General features: G+C 35.8%; 1 protein-coding gene across 2 annotated transcripts in view; it reads left to right on the forward strand.

Moving 5' to 3' along the window:
- Positions 1 to 12,416, forward strand: part of GABPA (GA binding protein transcription factor subunit alpha) — a 29,346-nt gene extending 16,930 nt beyond the window's left edge. The window contains exons 6-10 of one of the 2 annotated variants that reach the window (XM_049835164.1): positions 1,492 to 1,686; positions 2,496 to 2,552; positions 3,577 to 3,717; positions 5,121 to 5,313; positions 9,583 to 12,414. In XM_049835164.1, coding sequence (XP_049691121.1) covers positions 1,492 to 1,686; positions 2,496 to 2,552; positions 3,577 to 3,717; positions 5,121 to 5,313; positions 9,583 to 9,811 — 815 coding nt within the window. In that variant the 3' untranslated portion in view covers positions 9,812 to 12,414. Of the gene's footprint in view, positions 1 to 1,491; positions 1,687 to 2,495; positions 2,553 to 3,576; positions 3,718 to 5,120; positions 5,314 to 9,582 lie in introns of both variants that reach the window. The other variant, XM_049835165.1, reaches the window with a different exon arrangement.
- The last annotated feature ends 3,032 nt before the right edge of the window (positions 12,417 to 15,448 follow it).

Below are 15,448 nucleotides of genomic sequence, written 5' to 3' on the forward strand. Positions count from 1 at the left end.
GTGAGGGTGTCTGAGTGAGAAACAGAGGAGGCCTTGTGTCGGGACTCCAATACTCTCTGACCAGGTTCCTTTAGATATTCCATGTGTGGAGGGTGTAACAGTTAATATCAAATTGAAGATGGTTGATGTTACATCATATTTCTGATTTAGCAGAGTGATGCAAATTATGCTAAAAACACAATACAAAGGTGAGTTACACTCAGAAAAATACAACAGTTGCAATATTCTGTTCAATCACAATACCAATGTGATTCCCATTACTGGTCTCTGTATAATATGCTCACCATCACGATGTTGGGTATCCCCAGTTGCTGGGAAGAAAGATGTGGGTTGAAACCAGCCCAAGCTTGTTGTTTTCTTCAAAATTCTTTTGCTAGTTGTCTAGTTTGTGTACTCTATGTTGGGCTGAACCATGTATTCACTCCCCACATGCTGGTCTGGCTAACTCAGGGAGACGATTATACCACCAGTTGATCCACTCAGCTGTTGACAGCTGTTTATCTAAAACAAAGGCCACCCTCCACCTCCTTTTTGTTGAGATGAAGTCAGCTTCTTTGCATTACTCTCCGGGCTGCATGAGCGCTTCACCCTTGCCTATCTCCTCTGAGCCTTCGTCCATTGTAGGGGAGTCACATTCCACCCCTTGGGCTTTAGTCAGTCACACCTTGACTCTGTGCAAGCAGTGCTCCACAGTAGCTAAAACATCAGTGTGTTACCAACACTGTTTTGGTCACCAATATGAAACACAGGACCATATGGGTTGCTATAAAGAAGATTAACTCCATCCCAGCCAAACCCAGTACGAAGGTGATTTCAAATGTTTTAGAAGCTGAAATAATGTGAATGAGTTTAGAATGTAATATTTCATCATAAATGCATGCTGATCAGCATATTTGAAGAAGAGCAGCCTGGTGTGAGAGACATTACTCTCTTTTGAAACTAAAGACCTATGGAAGAAGAAGAAAAAAAATACCTTCTGTGTTTGAGAAATGTTGGGCATAGTTCTGATGTAAAAGCTTTTGCTAAAGAAAATACCTTTTTTGCCCTTTCCATCTCCCCACCAAGCAACACCACTCTGTCAGCATTTTAAGAGGGGTCAACTTTCCATCCAGTCAGATTTGGTCATGGTAACTACACTTCTTGACATTATATATTTTCTTTTATGGAAGTTTTTATATAAGTGAAAACATACTGTCATTGGACTTTAACTGAATAGCATCACTGACTGCCCTAGAAGCAGGCCTTTTTTAAAAAATAAATAAATAGATAACAAGAACCCCCTAAATAAAGTTTTTTAAAAGGCCTTCAGAAATGGTCATACAAAAAAAAGAGAGAACTTTGGGTTACGGTTGTTTGAATGCTGTGGATCAGTAACCACTTGTATTTCATTCTTGTTGTAAGTTAGAGTAAGGACTAGCTCTGTATCCTCAGTGAGGAGGAACCTTGCACTATATAATGGGATGATTTGCAGTTTTGTCTCTCTTTTCCCAGACCCAGTGCAGTGGTCGACAGACCAGGTGCTCCACTGGGTGGTGTGGGTTATGAAGGAGTTCAGCATGACTGACATTGACCTCAATGCGCTCAGCATTCCCGGGCGGGAGCTCTGCAGCCTCAGTCAAGAAGACTTTTTCCAGCGTGTCCCACGGGGAGAAATTCTCTGGAGCCATTTGGAGCTTCTTCGAAAGTGTATGGGAGATTTTTCTGTAACTGACTTTACTTATTCCCCTTCCCCCTTCTCTCTTCCCCCCTCCCCCCTTTCTTTAAAGATGAAAACAATTGTGAGCTGTTGTTTTTCCTCTGTTTAATATTGGCAGTAAAAATGAGGGCATCAATACAAGATAACAGGAGGTGTTAGTGAGAATGTCTGCTGTTAGGAAACATGTCTGCATACTAAACACTGTTTGCCCATCTTTCATCAAACTTCATAACTAATAGGGAGGAAGTAGTAAGTGATGATTCCTCCTTGGTTTAATAAAGATTTTTAGTTTGTGCATCTTCTGAATTTGACAGTTTTGTAATTAAATATTGATTGTGTATTATTTAGTATACATCTCTATGTCATATAGAAGTGAAGATTATTAAGCATAGGCAGCGAAAACCTTACGTTGCACACAACACAACTGATAAGTGATGTGTTATATGTGTATAACACAATAATGTACATGGGCATTTCAGATTACCATGTTTGGATGTAACTTGGCAGACTAAAAACTATTTCCATCTTCATTTAAATGATATAGCTAAAGGTTTTAGGGGATGGAGAATGCATAAGATACCTTGAAATTCACCATATACACTACATCCTTATTTCTAAAAATTTGAATGACAGACATTAAATGTCTCTATTCATAAGACCATGAGCTATGAATGTCTCTTGCAAACTGATACCAAATTTTGACTTTTTTCCTCTATGAAATGCGAAAGTTTTTGATCTTCAGGTGACTTGAAATTTGTCGGTTAAATAAAAGCTTACTGGTTTTTTTCCTAATTTGCAGATGTGTTGGCTAGCCAAGAACACTCTGGAGAAATAGCAACTGTTACTATTGATCAGCGTAAGTACTTTTGCCAGCAGTTAACTGTTTGCAGGTTTAGTGCTGTACTTTGGTTCAGCACTACAATAATATAACATTTAGAAAATCACTAGAGAGTAGTTTTCCTTGGTGAGGGGAGGAGAGCATATTTGAAATTTCAAAGCAAAATGTTGAGTTTCTCAATACTTTGTTATTGGCTGAAAGGAAGTGTATGACCTGAACTATGAAAGGTTTCTAACTTTCATTTTGGATGGTGCGTTTCCCACTCTCTTGAAATAAGCTGTCTAGGATATATATTTGAGGTCTTGAGTTGTTCTGTTTTTTTAGGTTATATATTGCATTAATGAATGGATATATTAAAATGTTACGGATTCAAAAGGAAGTGTTTCCAAAAACTGAAGGGTAGTGTGGAAGAGAGGACTTGCTTAGAAATCAATACTAGAAAAAATGCATTAAAGAAACTTTCCAGTTATTTGAAACTCGTTCTTCCAGCTGAAGCAGTGTCATCAATTATTAAAATGAATCAATTTTCAGAAGACTTGTAAGCAGCTTATATGTTAAATAGATAGACCATGTATTACATCCTGGGTTTGTCTAGTTAATGCCACCTAGAGTGGGGCATTTGCATCCTCTTGCACCATTGCAATAGAAGGGTATTTAATTGCTGTTTGAATGGCAGGTATGGAGGGTTGTACAGTGACTAGAGAAAAGTGCGTTAGGGTAGATCATATGGCAACAGCATAAAGATAAAAAAGGCATAAGGGTTTTTTTTTATGGAAACATGTAATACACATGATAGTAAACTAAAGCTGATGCTTCATCTGTAATGTGGCATCTCTACTGTGAGTCTAAAACCACAATTTCCACTGTAAGAGGTAAAAAGTCTTTAAATTATTCTTAGCATTGTGGACTATACAGTGTGTCGTCTTAGCAAAGGAAGAAACTAGCTCGTAGATGTTATGATAATACAGTTAATAAATAATACGTGCCTATTTCTGTGCCAGCGATTTATAATTGATGTTCTGCAATGTTCTCTGCTTTACAGCTGTGCAGATTATTCCAGCATCTGTACAGCCTGCTACCCCAACTACCATTAAAGTAATAAACAGTAGTGCAAAGGCAGCTAAAGTACAGAGAGCTCCAAGGATCTCTGGGGAAGATAGAAGTTCCCCTGGGAACAGAACAGGTATTGTCTCCATTATTTTTAAATGCAAATGCAGTAAACACTCATTAATTTGAATTACAGTTTTGTAGAACACATCTTTGTCACTCTAAATGTGAGGTTTGTAGAAGTCCATGTGGTGTGAAGGGGACTGTAGCTACAAAATATATCACAAGCATATGCAGACCTGATAGGTTGGTTACCTTGCTGCACCTCACACAGGCACTATGTTAACATGATGATGCAGCTTTTGAGTCCTGCAGTAAATAAAATGCATAAAATTGTTTCCCTTCCCATCACTTAACAGTCTGCGCTCTCAAACCACTGCATGGCATTTATTCAAGCTTTTAACTTCTTTCCACTTTCCATTTGCAGAAAGGGGAGAAAATAAGCTGTATGTTATAGAATCCTAGCCTAGCTACTACTTGCTCTATTTGTTCCCTTCCTTCCTCTCCCACCCCCCCTCCACCCCACCCCAGTTTGGTGACTTTAGAATTTAGCAAGTTTCAGATTTCTTGTTTTGTTAAGTGAATGCACCTCCTGGAAAACTGCACACTAAATCTGCATTTTATTTCTGGAATTACTGTTATTTGTACATACTCTTTGATTATTAATAACTTATCTTAATTTCCTTATCTTATTTTTTCTTGCTGTCATTTTTGCTTTGGTTCTCTCCGCTGTTTTGAATTTTTCTGTAAAATCCTTTCCTCTCCTTCCCCTTGAATTTTTATTTGTTTTAAACTCTCCATAAAAGTCTATTACAGTGTCATTCAGGATTCTTAGGCCAAGATTTTATCGGCTGACATCAGTGGAAAATACTCTGTGTTTCTCCTTTTAGACTTTAGATCTGTTATCTGTATCTCATTTAGAATTTAGGAATTTAACTACAGATAGTTGAGTTAAAAAGAAATCTTAATGATTGGACATACAAAGATGTTATATTGACGTAAACTGAAGTTTGGGTTGGGGTTTTATTTTTGTATTTCTAATATTTCACCTTGAAAATTGGAGACTAACCAATTTTTAAAAACAACTTCTATTACATATATGTATGTCTGTATATGCCTGAAAAGGAATAAGCAGTTCTTGCTAAATCTCTTCTATTTTAGGGATAGATATGTGTCTAAATGACTGTTTAGTGTTATGTAATTTTTTTCTTAAGTTCTAGGGACAGGTTTATTTGAAATTTTGATTTTTATTTTTTTCCCCTGTATTCCATTAGTTTCTTTTTTAATAGATTAATACTGATGACTTTGCAGGAAAATGTTTACAAAAGAATAATTGGAAGAAATTAATTAAGTGCAAGTTTTCCTTCCATTATATAGTCTATGTTGGTCTGCTTTAATATGTTGGTTGAAAATTTTTAGCTATGAGGGGGACGTAAAAAGGACTTATTGAAATGGATCTTGTTATTCCTATTTTGACAGGAAACAATGGCCAGATCCAGTTGTGGCAGTTTTTATTAGAACTTCTCACTGACAAAGATGCTCGGGACTGTATTTCTTGGGTTGGTGATGAAGGAGAGTTTAAATTGAATCAGCCTGAACTGGTAGCACAAAAATGGGGACAGCGCAAAAACAAACCCACTATGAACTATGAGAAGCTTAGTCGGGCTTTGAGGTAAGAAACTTTAGATACTGATCAGATATGAAGTGATTTGCTTCCAATTGGCTACTTTATTTTTAACTACCATAATGCAAGACTTGGGACTTTTTAGTAAAGGGATAAACAGATCCTCTGAAGCTACTCCTTCCCATCAGATCATAGTAGTCTTAGGGGCAAGGTATTTATTGGGTTTTTTTCTTGGTTTTTTTCTTTTCTTTTTTTTTTTTTTTAAGAAGCTAGTACAGTAACTTAAAAATATATTTTCTTTTTCCAAGATTATTGAAACTGACATGATATTTAATTTGGGTAGCTCACTTTCAGAAAAATATTTCTTTTTGATATATCTTCAGCATTTATGCTTTCAGTAGTGTGCCAAGCTATTGATTATTGGTGAAATTTGTGAATACTCTGAATTATTGACTTATTTTTATGTTTTACAGTTTACTTGTTCATGTTCCTCTTGCTCTTGTTATGGTATAAAGTGGATACTTTCCTGTAATTATGTAATTGTTAGTAGTCTTCTGTATGTAACAATTTTTTCTGTATGTAACTTTTGAACTTTTTAAAGTTCAAATATTGATTGATCCATTCCATTGTTCTTATGGTAAGGATGTTAGATTGAAAAATACAGTTGACAGGAAAGTTTCAATTTACCCGATTCCAGCATGGAGGACTTTTATCATCTGAAGAAATGGAAGCATTTCAGGCTGTTTTCATTCCATCATGATTTTGTGTTTTGACATTGGTAAAAGAGACTTGTGTTACTGAATCACTGTGGGTGATGTGCTTCAGGAGGGGGAAGAATGCAAGTACCTGAATTTTAGACTTTTTTGCCCTGATTATTTTGGCCTCTGGAATAATTTGAAGATTCATCCAATTTCTCTGAAATCATTAAGATTGAACTTCTAATTTCTTACTCTGATATGGTTAAATCTATTTCTCTTGATTAGTTTTCAAGAAAGGTATTTATTGCCTAATCCTGCAAATTATTTAAGCAGTTTCAGGAGCTCTTTCTGTACAAGTGAAGTTGCATATTGGTTGAAGTCTGAGATCTAAGATTTACTTTTCAGCATTTTCACTTTTGGCTACGTTATTTTTTTAAAAGGAAGTAAATGCATCTAGCATTGTTTAAAAAAAAATATAAATTAGCTTTTATTTTATAATACCTCCATGAGAAATGATGGTAAAGTTACCATATTCTGGCTTTCTTTAGTCTCTTAGGGAGAATTTAAGTAACATCAATATGCGTAATGATGAATGAGTACTTTCACTGGGGAAGATCGAAGTCTAAAAGACCATGAATGGCATAGAGTCAGTAAAGAATACTGCTCAGTGTCTCATTTACATGAACAGGAGGCGTCAGAAGAAACTGGCAGGCACCAGATACACAGCTTAACTATACTCTTTAGTTTGTCTTGTAACTTCTTGAGGCACAGTATTATGGATGCCAGAATTATTTTGAGTTTGAGAGGAAAGTGGACAAATTAATGAAAAAGAAATATTTTGAAGGACATTAGGTATGGAAAGATGTGACTTCTAGACATTTCTGAGCCCCAGATCATTGAAAGCAAGGAAGAGCATCAATATATGCTTAGTCTACTTTCATGCTTTTCCTTAGGCTTCCTCTTTTCGTCTGTTGGAGTCTATATCCTGTTCTAGACAGATCATTAGTCTCGTCTTTGTATGGCTATTCTTGCATTATTTAGATACTAAATTGAAATGTTACTGTTTTCGTAGGATCACAGAATCCCTTGGGTGAGAAGGGCCTTAGGAGGTCTCTGGTACAGAGCCTCCTGCACAAAGCAGGGCCTTTCCAGTAGAGCTGCTCCCCAGCCTGCATTGTTGCAATACCATTCCCATATTTCCAACCTGGTTTTCTGAATCTATGCATTTGTTTACTGAAGGTATATGTGAAAACTTTCTGGAGCATAAAAATTATGTAAATGAGGCCAATGTTTTGGGGGTTTTGTCAACAAACTCCACAGAACATCTCAAAGACAGCTGAAGAACTTTAGAATAATGTTCTTATCACTGGGATATTAAACAGATGTCTGCACAGTAATTTGCATAAATCACTATTAGAGAAGTTTTGCATTTATATCTTAGTCACAGAATTACAGAAATCACATGCCTCAAAATGTTGCCATTTTGGCAGCTGCATCAATATTGACATGTTTTCTAACACTTGAATGTCTGAAGGGATATTTAATGCCTCTTGCTACTCCCATGATAAACACTGTTGCCAAGCTAAAGTTTTATTAAATCGTAATATGTTTTGCTTACTAATGTACTGAAATTACTGTGTCAATTGTTGATTAATAGAGAAAATGATGTTGATATTATTGAGAAATGTGCTAGCTCTTCTGCCCAGGTGTAGGAAAACCAGGCAGTATAGAAACTAGGGCCAGGTGAAAAACAAAAGAGCAGCTTTCATTGTTACATACACCTTGGTGAATTTTCTAAAATCAACATCTGTTTAATTATCCAGCAGGGAAGTGAGACTTGAAGAAAAATAATTCATCTGTATTATTCTGAAACAAAACTTTAATGTGACTTGGAACATTCCAGTAACTAAGGCTTTGTGAATTTGTATGGGTATTTATTTATTTTTAGCTTTCTATATTTTTGAATAAGTAAATGCTGTAATCAGAAATGCATTCAACATAATATTGAAAAAAATCCCCTCACCACATTGCCTCAATACTAACTTGAGTGTTTCTAGCATGAGATGTGGAAATCTTGCATGGTTTTGGGCCTTTGCATAAATGCGGACTAATTTCTTGTGGTCCTTTTCCTTTCTGATCATATCAGTAATGTGGACTAAATAGTTCAAAGAAATTTATTCAGTTTTGTAAAGCATTTTTCTACAGCATTATTTTGAGACAGGCATTATTGTACAGGATTGTATAATAAATGTAAATGCTTGTACAGAGTTAACAAAAAATTTTGGCTAGTGGCACTTGACAGTTCTTGTACTCCATAACAGACCTCTGTGGCTTCTTGCATCATATCAGTAACCAGCAGGCTTGCCATCATTTTTTCTACATAGTCTCTCTCATCCTGTCTTTCCTTTGGTCCTGTTACTTAGATTGTGACCCTCAAAAGTAAGAAATTAAAAGGTGCTTTTTTTTTCCAGAATTTGAGGTGTCTGAAGAAATTTGGTTGGATTCTTAGTAACTTACCTCTTTTCCACTAGAGCTGGGAGACAGAAGTTAGTCTTTTAATTTACTTAATTTTGTGGGTGAATGAGAATCGTCTTTGCTTTACAAGCATGTCACTCAGAGGACTGAGTTTTAGACAGTCAGGAAATCTGGGCTCATTGGTACTACATTTGGGTGGTGGCTTTGAGGAAATTAAATTGTGTAGGGTTTTGTGGGGTTTTTTTGTTGGTTGGTTTTGATTTTTTCCAAATTTATCACAAGGTTGTTAAGCTCATCAAGTCCAAGTTACGTCCCACTCGGGTTTTCTTAATGAGAAATGTGATGTGCTTTCTATTAGTGCCTGTAGTGAGACAAGAACAGCAAACAAAACTGTAAAATTCTAACTTCTGTCTTAGTGGTATCACCTGAAGTTTTATAATGTCTCTGGAGTACAGTGGGTCATATAAACTGTATCTTTACTGCCTTTCTGCCCAGTGTGATAGTTCTTTTGTGACACAATGTAAAAAGTATTCATAGTTAGAGAAGCCACTTCTAGTTGTAAGTAAAGGCAAAGGATGTAGTTTTGCCAGCATATGAACTATAAAAAATACTGCCAAAAATGCTTTTATAGTTTTTACTTCCATCTTTGAAAACAATAGGGAGAGAACGGCTGCTTTAGTATCATAGAAACTACAATGCTAACTTTCAAACTGCGTCCAACATTAATTTTTTCCTCAGAAAAGCAGAGACAAGTAAAGACAGGAAAGGACAATAATGAGTGGGGAAACGAAATTTTCTTATTAAGGCAGAGCACTGTATAAAACTTATTCATCCCCACAAGCTGTTTTTAAACTCCTCTGAGACCTCCATTTCTGAACTGGTGCTTCCGACTGCCTACAAAATAATTACTATGTTTTGTTTCTCCTTAACATATCAAGCTGCAGGGACAATTTTCAACTCTCTTCCCTTTCCTCATACAAGAAAGTGCCTAAACAGTATCTTGGTATGTGAAATTATATGAGAATCTTGATGAGAAAAACATTCATATTTTGGCCTCTGAGTGACCTTAAGTAAATAACCAATGCATATGGAAGTTACAGATGCTGAAAGTTTACATTGGGGTTTTTTTGGGTTTTTTTTACAGGTATTACTATGATGGAGACATGATCTGCAAAGTGCAAGGCAAGAGGTTTGTGTACAAATTTGTCTGCGACTTGAAAACTCTGATTGGATACAGCGCAGCAGAGTTGAATCGGTTGGTCACAGAATGTGAGCAGAAGAAACTAGCCAAGATGCAGCTCCATGGCATTGCACAGCCAGTTACAGCAGTGGCACTAGCTACAGCATCACTGCAAACAGAGAAAGATAATTAAGCACTAGGACCTGAAAGCGGGAGCCTGAGCCCTTTCCTATACAACCAGAGCAGCTGCTGCTCTTACCTTTATCAGAAATGGAAACTTGTTTTGTTTCTTGACAGTACAATATAGAGCATGATTTTCTATAAAGAACTGGGACTTGCATAAATTTGGATCTTTTAACAGCATATATTTCAATATAAGTTAAGGGATCATCACAACTTCTGCAACTTTGAGTCAGGGCCTCTATGGTATGCAATCTGAAGTGGGTGAGAAAGGTTGAACTGGTCAGCGCTCTGTGTCCACAGCTGTACAAAGAAATTTTTGCAGCGCTTTTAACAAAAATGAAGTACCTACAGCAAGCAGGCTGATCAGTTGTCTGAACTCAGTCCTTTCCAGTCTTTTGTTCTCTGCTGAACTACCAAATGGCATTTGATGCTTTCAAAGTTAAACATTTTCATTATTCTTATTTAATCAAGCAGAGCTGAAAGACACGTTAAATGTTACAAAGCATCAGGTTCTTCAAATAGCTTCTGTGCTTATAAGCAAAGGAAACTAAGACTAGACTGAACTGAAGATTAGTGCTGAAAAAGGAGATCCAGGTTTAGATCTGGCTTAGCTGAAAAGCCAATTATGAGTATTTCATTGTAATATGTAGACAATATGCATATATGAGGGCAAGTACTTAACCTGTTTTGAAAGACATTGTTAACGGTAGCCATTTAGCAAAAAGCGAAGATAAACTTCTTCCTCTGTTACCACCCCCATCAGGTGATTTGAAAACTTGAAAAATAGCCCTCACCCAAAGAGTAGGTTGTCTTGGTAGGGGGGGTTTAATGCTCTGATCTGCAAGGTGCTTATACCTGCACGGTAGTCAACCTTAGTAACTGAAGACTTAAGTTAATCACAATCAGTAGTCCCTGTTTAGAAACGAAATGCAAGTTGAAAATAGTTTTACAGAGAACTGAAGTTTGATTCCCAAATTATTGTACAGTCTGACATATATTAAAATACAAAGATGTATTTTTTATTTAAAATTAATTTCTTTCTGAACGTGAAGTGATGTTTTTGAAGCTTCATAAGCCAAATGCATGCTCCAGAGCTGGGTGCAATTTGAAGTATGGATAATGAATAGAAATAATTGGAATGCGTTCTGAATTCTGAGCTACGGAGAGTACTTCATGCAGACTTATACATGCAGTAAAAAGTAGGCTGCTATTTTTGAACTTCTGTACTGATACCTATTAGACTATTTCTTTTGATGGCTGAAAATGATGCAATATTGGTTTTGCGTTTGCCCCTTTGTGTTATTAAACAGTATATTATGTCACCATGCATATTTTCCAACTTTTTGTAAGTGAAACCCTCTCTGGTAACACTTAACAATTAAAATGCAAATCGATAAGGGAAAACTTCTAATTCTGTGAGGGATTGAGTTACTCTTAAACCTTAAATCAAAAGTGTTTGTACAGTGAGGTTCTAAACATGAAATGTGTTTATACTGGGTAGTGAGAGCACTGGACTGTTGCTCTTGATCCGAAAAGGAACTGTCATACTTGCAGGCAGAGGGCAAAGAACACAGAAGACTCATGTTCGTTTTGCATTGAGGACAGGGCTTTTTGTCTATAGGTGGATGTTCATCTGCAGATAGTTTATGCTTAACTAGAAGTCTTGCATGTAGTTCTAGCCTACTTTTTTCATCATCACCATGATTATAATTTTTTTTTGCCAGATTCTTTCAGTAACTCAATATTGTTTTCATTCTTGAGCTCTTAAAGCACTCCATCTACTGAGCATGCTGGTTTTATTTGGTTTTTAAAAAATCTTAAGCCCTGAGCAAAATATGTAAATTCATCTGTCATGAGAGGTCAACCATCAGTCCATTTATTACTGTTACAGTAGTCTGATTCCACCAATTGGCAATTGTTTGAGGTCACTTAAGCAAATAGATGCAGATTTGATTACTAAGAATAAGATGAAGCTGATAGTTCAGTGGCTGCAACTATGTATATAACACCACTCCATTACTAAACAGAAGTCCGACACAAGTCACTAGTTTTATTTAGCAGAGTTCATGAGAGGCCTTTTTTAGTTAAAACACAGTATAAAAAGAAGAGAAGCTTAAGATACCAGCTTTCTAGATCAAACTGGACTGTGGGAGGATAAACTAACAGCAAAATTGAAATGTAGTATCAATACTTTATTCCCCTTAGTGTTCTTGTTACATGATAAGCCCTCTAGGGAAAACTTCTGATATCACACTTTCTTTGTAAATACATCTGATTATTATTTTGCAGCTTTTCAGTAGGTATGATAGTCTTTTGGGTTCTTTGTTGTGGGATCATCTGCTTTTCCAATGTGTTCTAATTAGTAAAGAAGGATTCTTTCAAACAATATAAAAGCACTGTCACATTCTCTGTAGTTGAGGGGGAAATCTGTGACTAACTTGATGTCTTCAATAAAATAAAAGATGTAGAATATATTGTCAAAGGCTGTTCTGTTGCTGCCAGAAGGAAAGCATAGGAAGAATATTCCCAATTTTTTGTAAAACAGAAGGTTTTTTGCATACTTTTTACTCTTTAAATAAAGACACTTATACTCTGCTAATATGTATTTCTTTTGTGTTCTGCATTTTTTTGGTAATTTTACATGAAACAATTATTTTGTATTTTTACTCTGATAAAATATTTGTGCATAAAATGTCAATATAGTAAAATAAAAATGTTATACAGCTAATGCCTGTTGACTCCTTAATTGTTCAGAAGGCCATTTGTAATGTCATTCAGGTCCAACCAGTTTAAAGATGAATAGATGCACTTTATTCTCTTAAGATCACAGGCTTGTTACAGGAAGAAGGCAGACTACCTTATTTTCTGAAGATGCATCTTCTTTGACTCAATACTTGGCTGCGTGTTTCTACTTTTAAACTGGAACTTGGTGTCCTTCGTTACTGTAACAGCTTGCTTTAACATATTAGTTGCAAGTCTCAAAATGGTGCTTTGATAAAAATAATGAAGGAAGCTTAGCAGTAGGACAAAATGGAGGCCCTATAAAATAGCTTTATGCTTTTAGGAGTGTTTAAATTGGAAAGGTTCATGTTGATCTGTAATCTTTGGACTTTGTTTCATTCTTGCAAATATACCTGCTTACTTGATGTGGCCCGCTAACTCAATTGTTAGTACTGTTCTTGTTAAAAAGAAGATAAAATTCTGATTATACTGTTACTACCTTATTTTTAAATCATGTCTCAGTAGAAATATTTTCATTATACCCTGAACTTCTCCATCTGGACTGCCAAATTCAAGACTGAAATATTTTGTCATCTTTAAACCTACCAGATCACTTGATTTCAAAATGTTTATGTTTAGCTCAGCAGCAACAGCATGTAATGGACTGAAAATAATATTTTAGAACATTTCAATAATTTGTTGGCCTTCTTTTAAAGTACACTTACAAATGTTCAGTATCTCATGAATTGAGGACCTTTTGTTTGTGTTTGTAGTTATTGGTATCTTTATGCCAGTGAGAGTTTGTTTTGGGATTCCCATTCTCAGACTGAAATTTTTATTGGGACAATATAGGGAATTACAAACTAACAGCTTGCAATTATTAGTCTTAAGCAACATGAGCTGACAAGGGGCTCCATTGCCTGATAGTGAAAGAAGGATGATATAAAGTCCATTGATGTAAGTTTGTAGGAATTTTTTATTTTTATTTTTTTTTAAAGCAGCATCATAAAAGATCCATTCACACAAGTCTATGGGGAATATTTCTACTGACTAGACCAGTGTTTTTTGTTGTTCAAGATCATATATTCTTAAAGGTTGTGGTTTTGATATAGCTCTGTCAGGACTTCTACAATGTATTTGGGTTGATACTGTATAATTTTTTTTTCTTTGGAAAAGTAATTCTTAATATGGCTGATGCTAAACAGAAGATTACTCAATAATTAAAGTAGAGGAATGATTGACTGGTTTTGAGAGTTGTAACACGGGACACAATACATTAGACTTATTATGACTCAATTACATTTTGCATCGTTATTTCAGGATTAGAGCCCACAGCATCTCATCAGGCACCAAACTGAAATTTTATCATCTTGTGATTTTAGAGTATTGACATCCTAGCCATTAATAATTTGCAACTAAGGTTAAAAAATGCTGAGGAGTGAGAAATAAATATTGAGTGTCTGCCTCTAATTACAATTGTTCTTGTACATGTGGAACTGGTCTTCTGGAAACCAAAATTGGTGCTAATGGCAGTGGTATCAGAAGATGTATCTGTAACCCGTGAAACTGTTCTCATTTACCTGGAAAAACAGGAATCAGTTGTTGTGTTTGTGGTTCGTGGCACACAACTTCCAAGTAGATTCTTTTTGTAGGCGGTGTCACTGTAACTGGCTATGATGGGAAAGAAAGAATCCAAAGGTAATTAATTATTGATCACAGTTGTAAGCAACTTACTTATGCAGTTACTTAGTAAAAATAAAGGCAGTTTAAAAGAGGAGATAACTGTATGAGAAACAGCTGAAATCCTCATGTAAGTAGTTGTTTCATGTTACCAGAAACAGCTGAAACTACCTGCATACAGTCCCATTAGTTTTTAATTGTCCAGCAGTTCTTGACTTATAAAACAACTACTGGACAGCAGATAGTAGTAAAATTGCAGTTTATTCGTTATAGTCATTTTCAGGTTGCTGGAGTTGAAACGATTGTTCAGAAACAGGAAAAATGCTTGTTCTGTTCAGCACAGCTTCGGTGAGTGTGAAAACTTGTGGAAACATTTAATTTTCTCTATTGCATTGTTTCAGGTATTTGCTACTAATGATCTAAATGAGCTGGGATTCTTTAGTATTAAAAAACCCCATTGTCCGTAATAGATCTGATATCTTAAGACACATTTTTTCTTACCTTTGCAACCTGCCTTGTAACCTAAATGGAAGAAATTAGCATTTAGGAGCTGTATTTCTAGTTCTATGTGGGCTACGTGTCAGAATTCACTAATCAAAGTAGAATACCCCCATCCTCAGTAGAAAAAAGCAAATTATATAAATTATTATAATAGAATATGTAATATTTACCAGTTATAATTGAAGCAACCATGGATGGTACTAAACAAACTGTTTCTTAGAAGATTTGTTGTTTATTTGAAATTCTTTCTACTTAGGGTAAGGAGTTTGGGGATGAAAAAATGTTAGTTAGCTGTTTCCCCCTTCATCTCGGTAAGCTTAGGTTTTTCAATATTCTCATTTTCAAGGACACTGCAGGAACTGCTTCATAGGAGCTGGGTTTGCAAAAAGCTTCAGCTGCAGAAGACTGAGAAACTAGCATGTTTATAAAAAATCTTGTAAGAGTGAAAGCTGCAAACAGCGTGCATGGAAAAAAAATTAGTCTGGAAGAGTGAGAATGCAAGAGATAAGACTTAATGAGACTAACTAGGGGGAAAGACACCTGCAGGGTGCAGTTCTTTAAACTTCAGGGTTAGGACAGAAAAGGTATTATATTTTATTCCCTGCCCCCCCCAACCGCACAAAAGCAATGTTTTAGTCCAGAAACACAAAGCAGCATTATTCCCAAAATGTAGTGCACTCCCTGCCTCCTAAGACATGCCAACGTGTTGGGCTTCACAGAAACTGTCCCATGCAGGAATCGGTAA

This window comes from Accipiter gentilis, chromosome 32 (assembly GCF_929443795.1).
Source record: "Accipiter gentilis chromosome 32, bAccGen1.1, whole genome shotgun sequence".
Lineage (NCBI taxonomy): Eukaryota > Metazoa > Chordata > Aves > Accipitriformes > Accipitridae > Astur > Astur gentilis.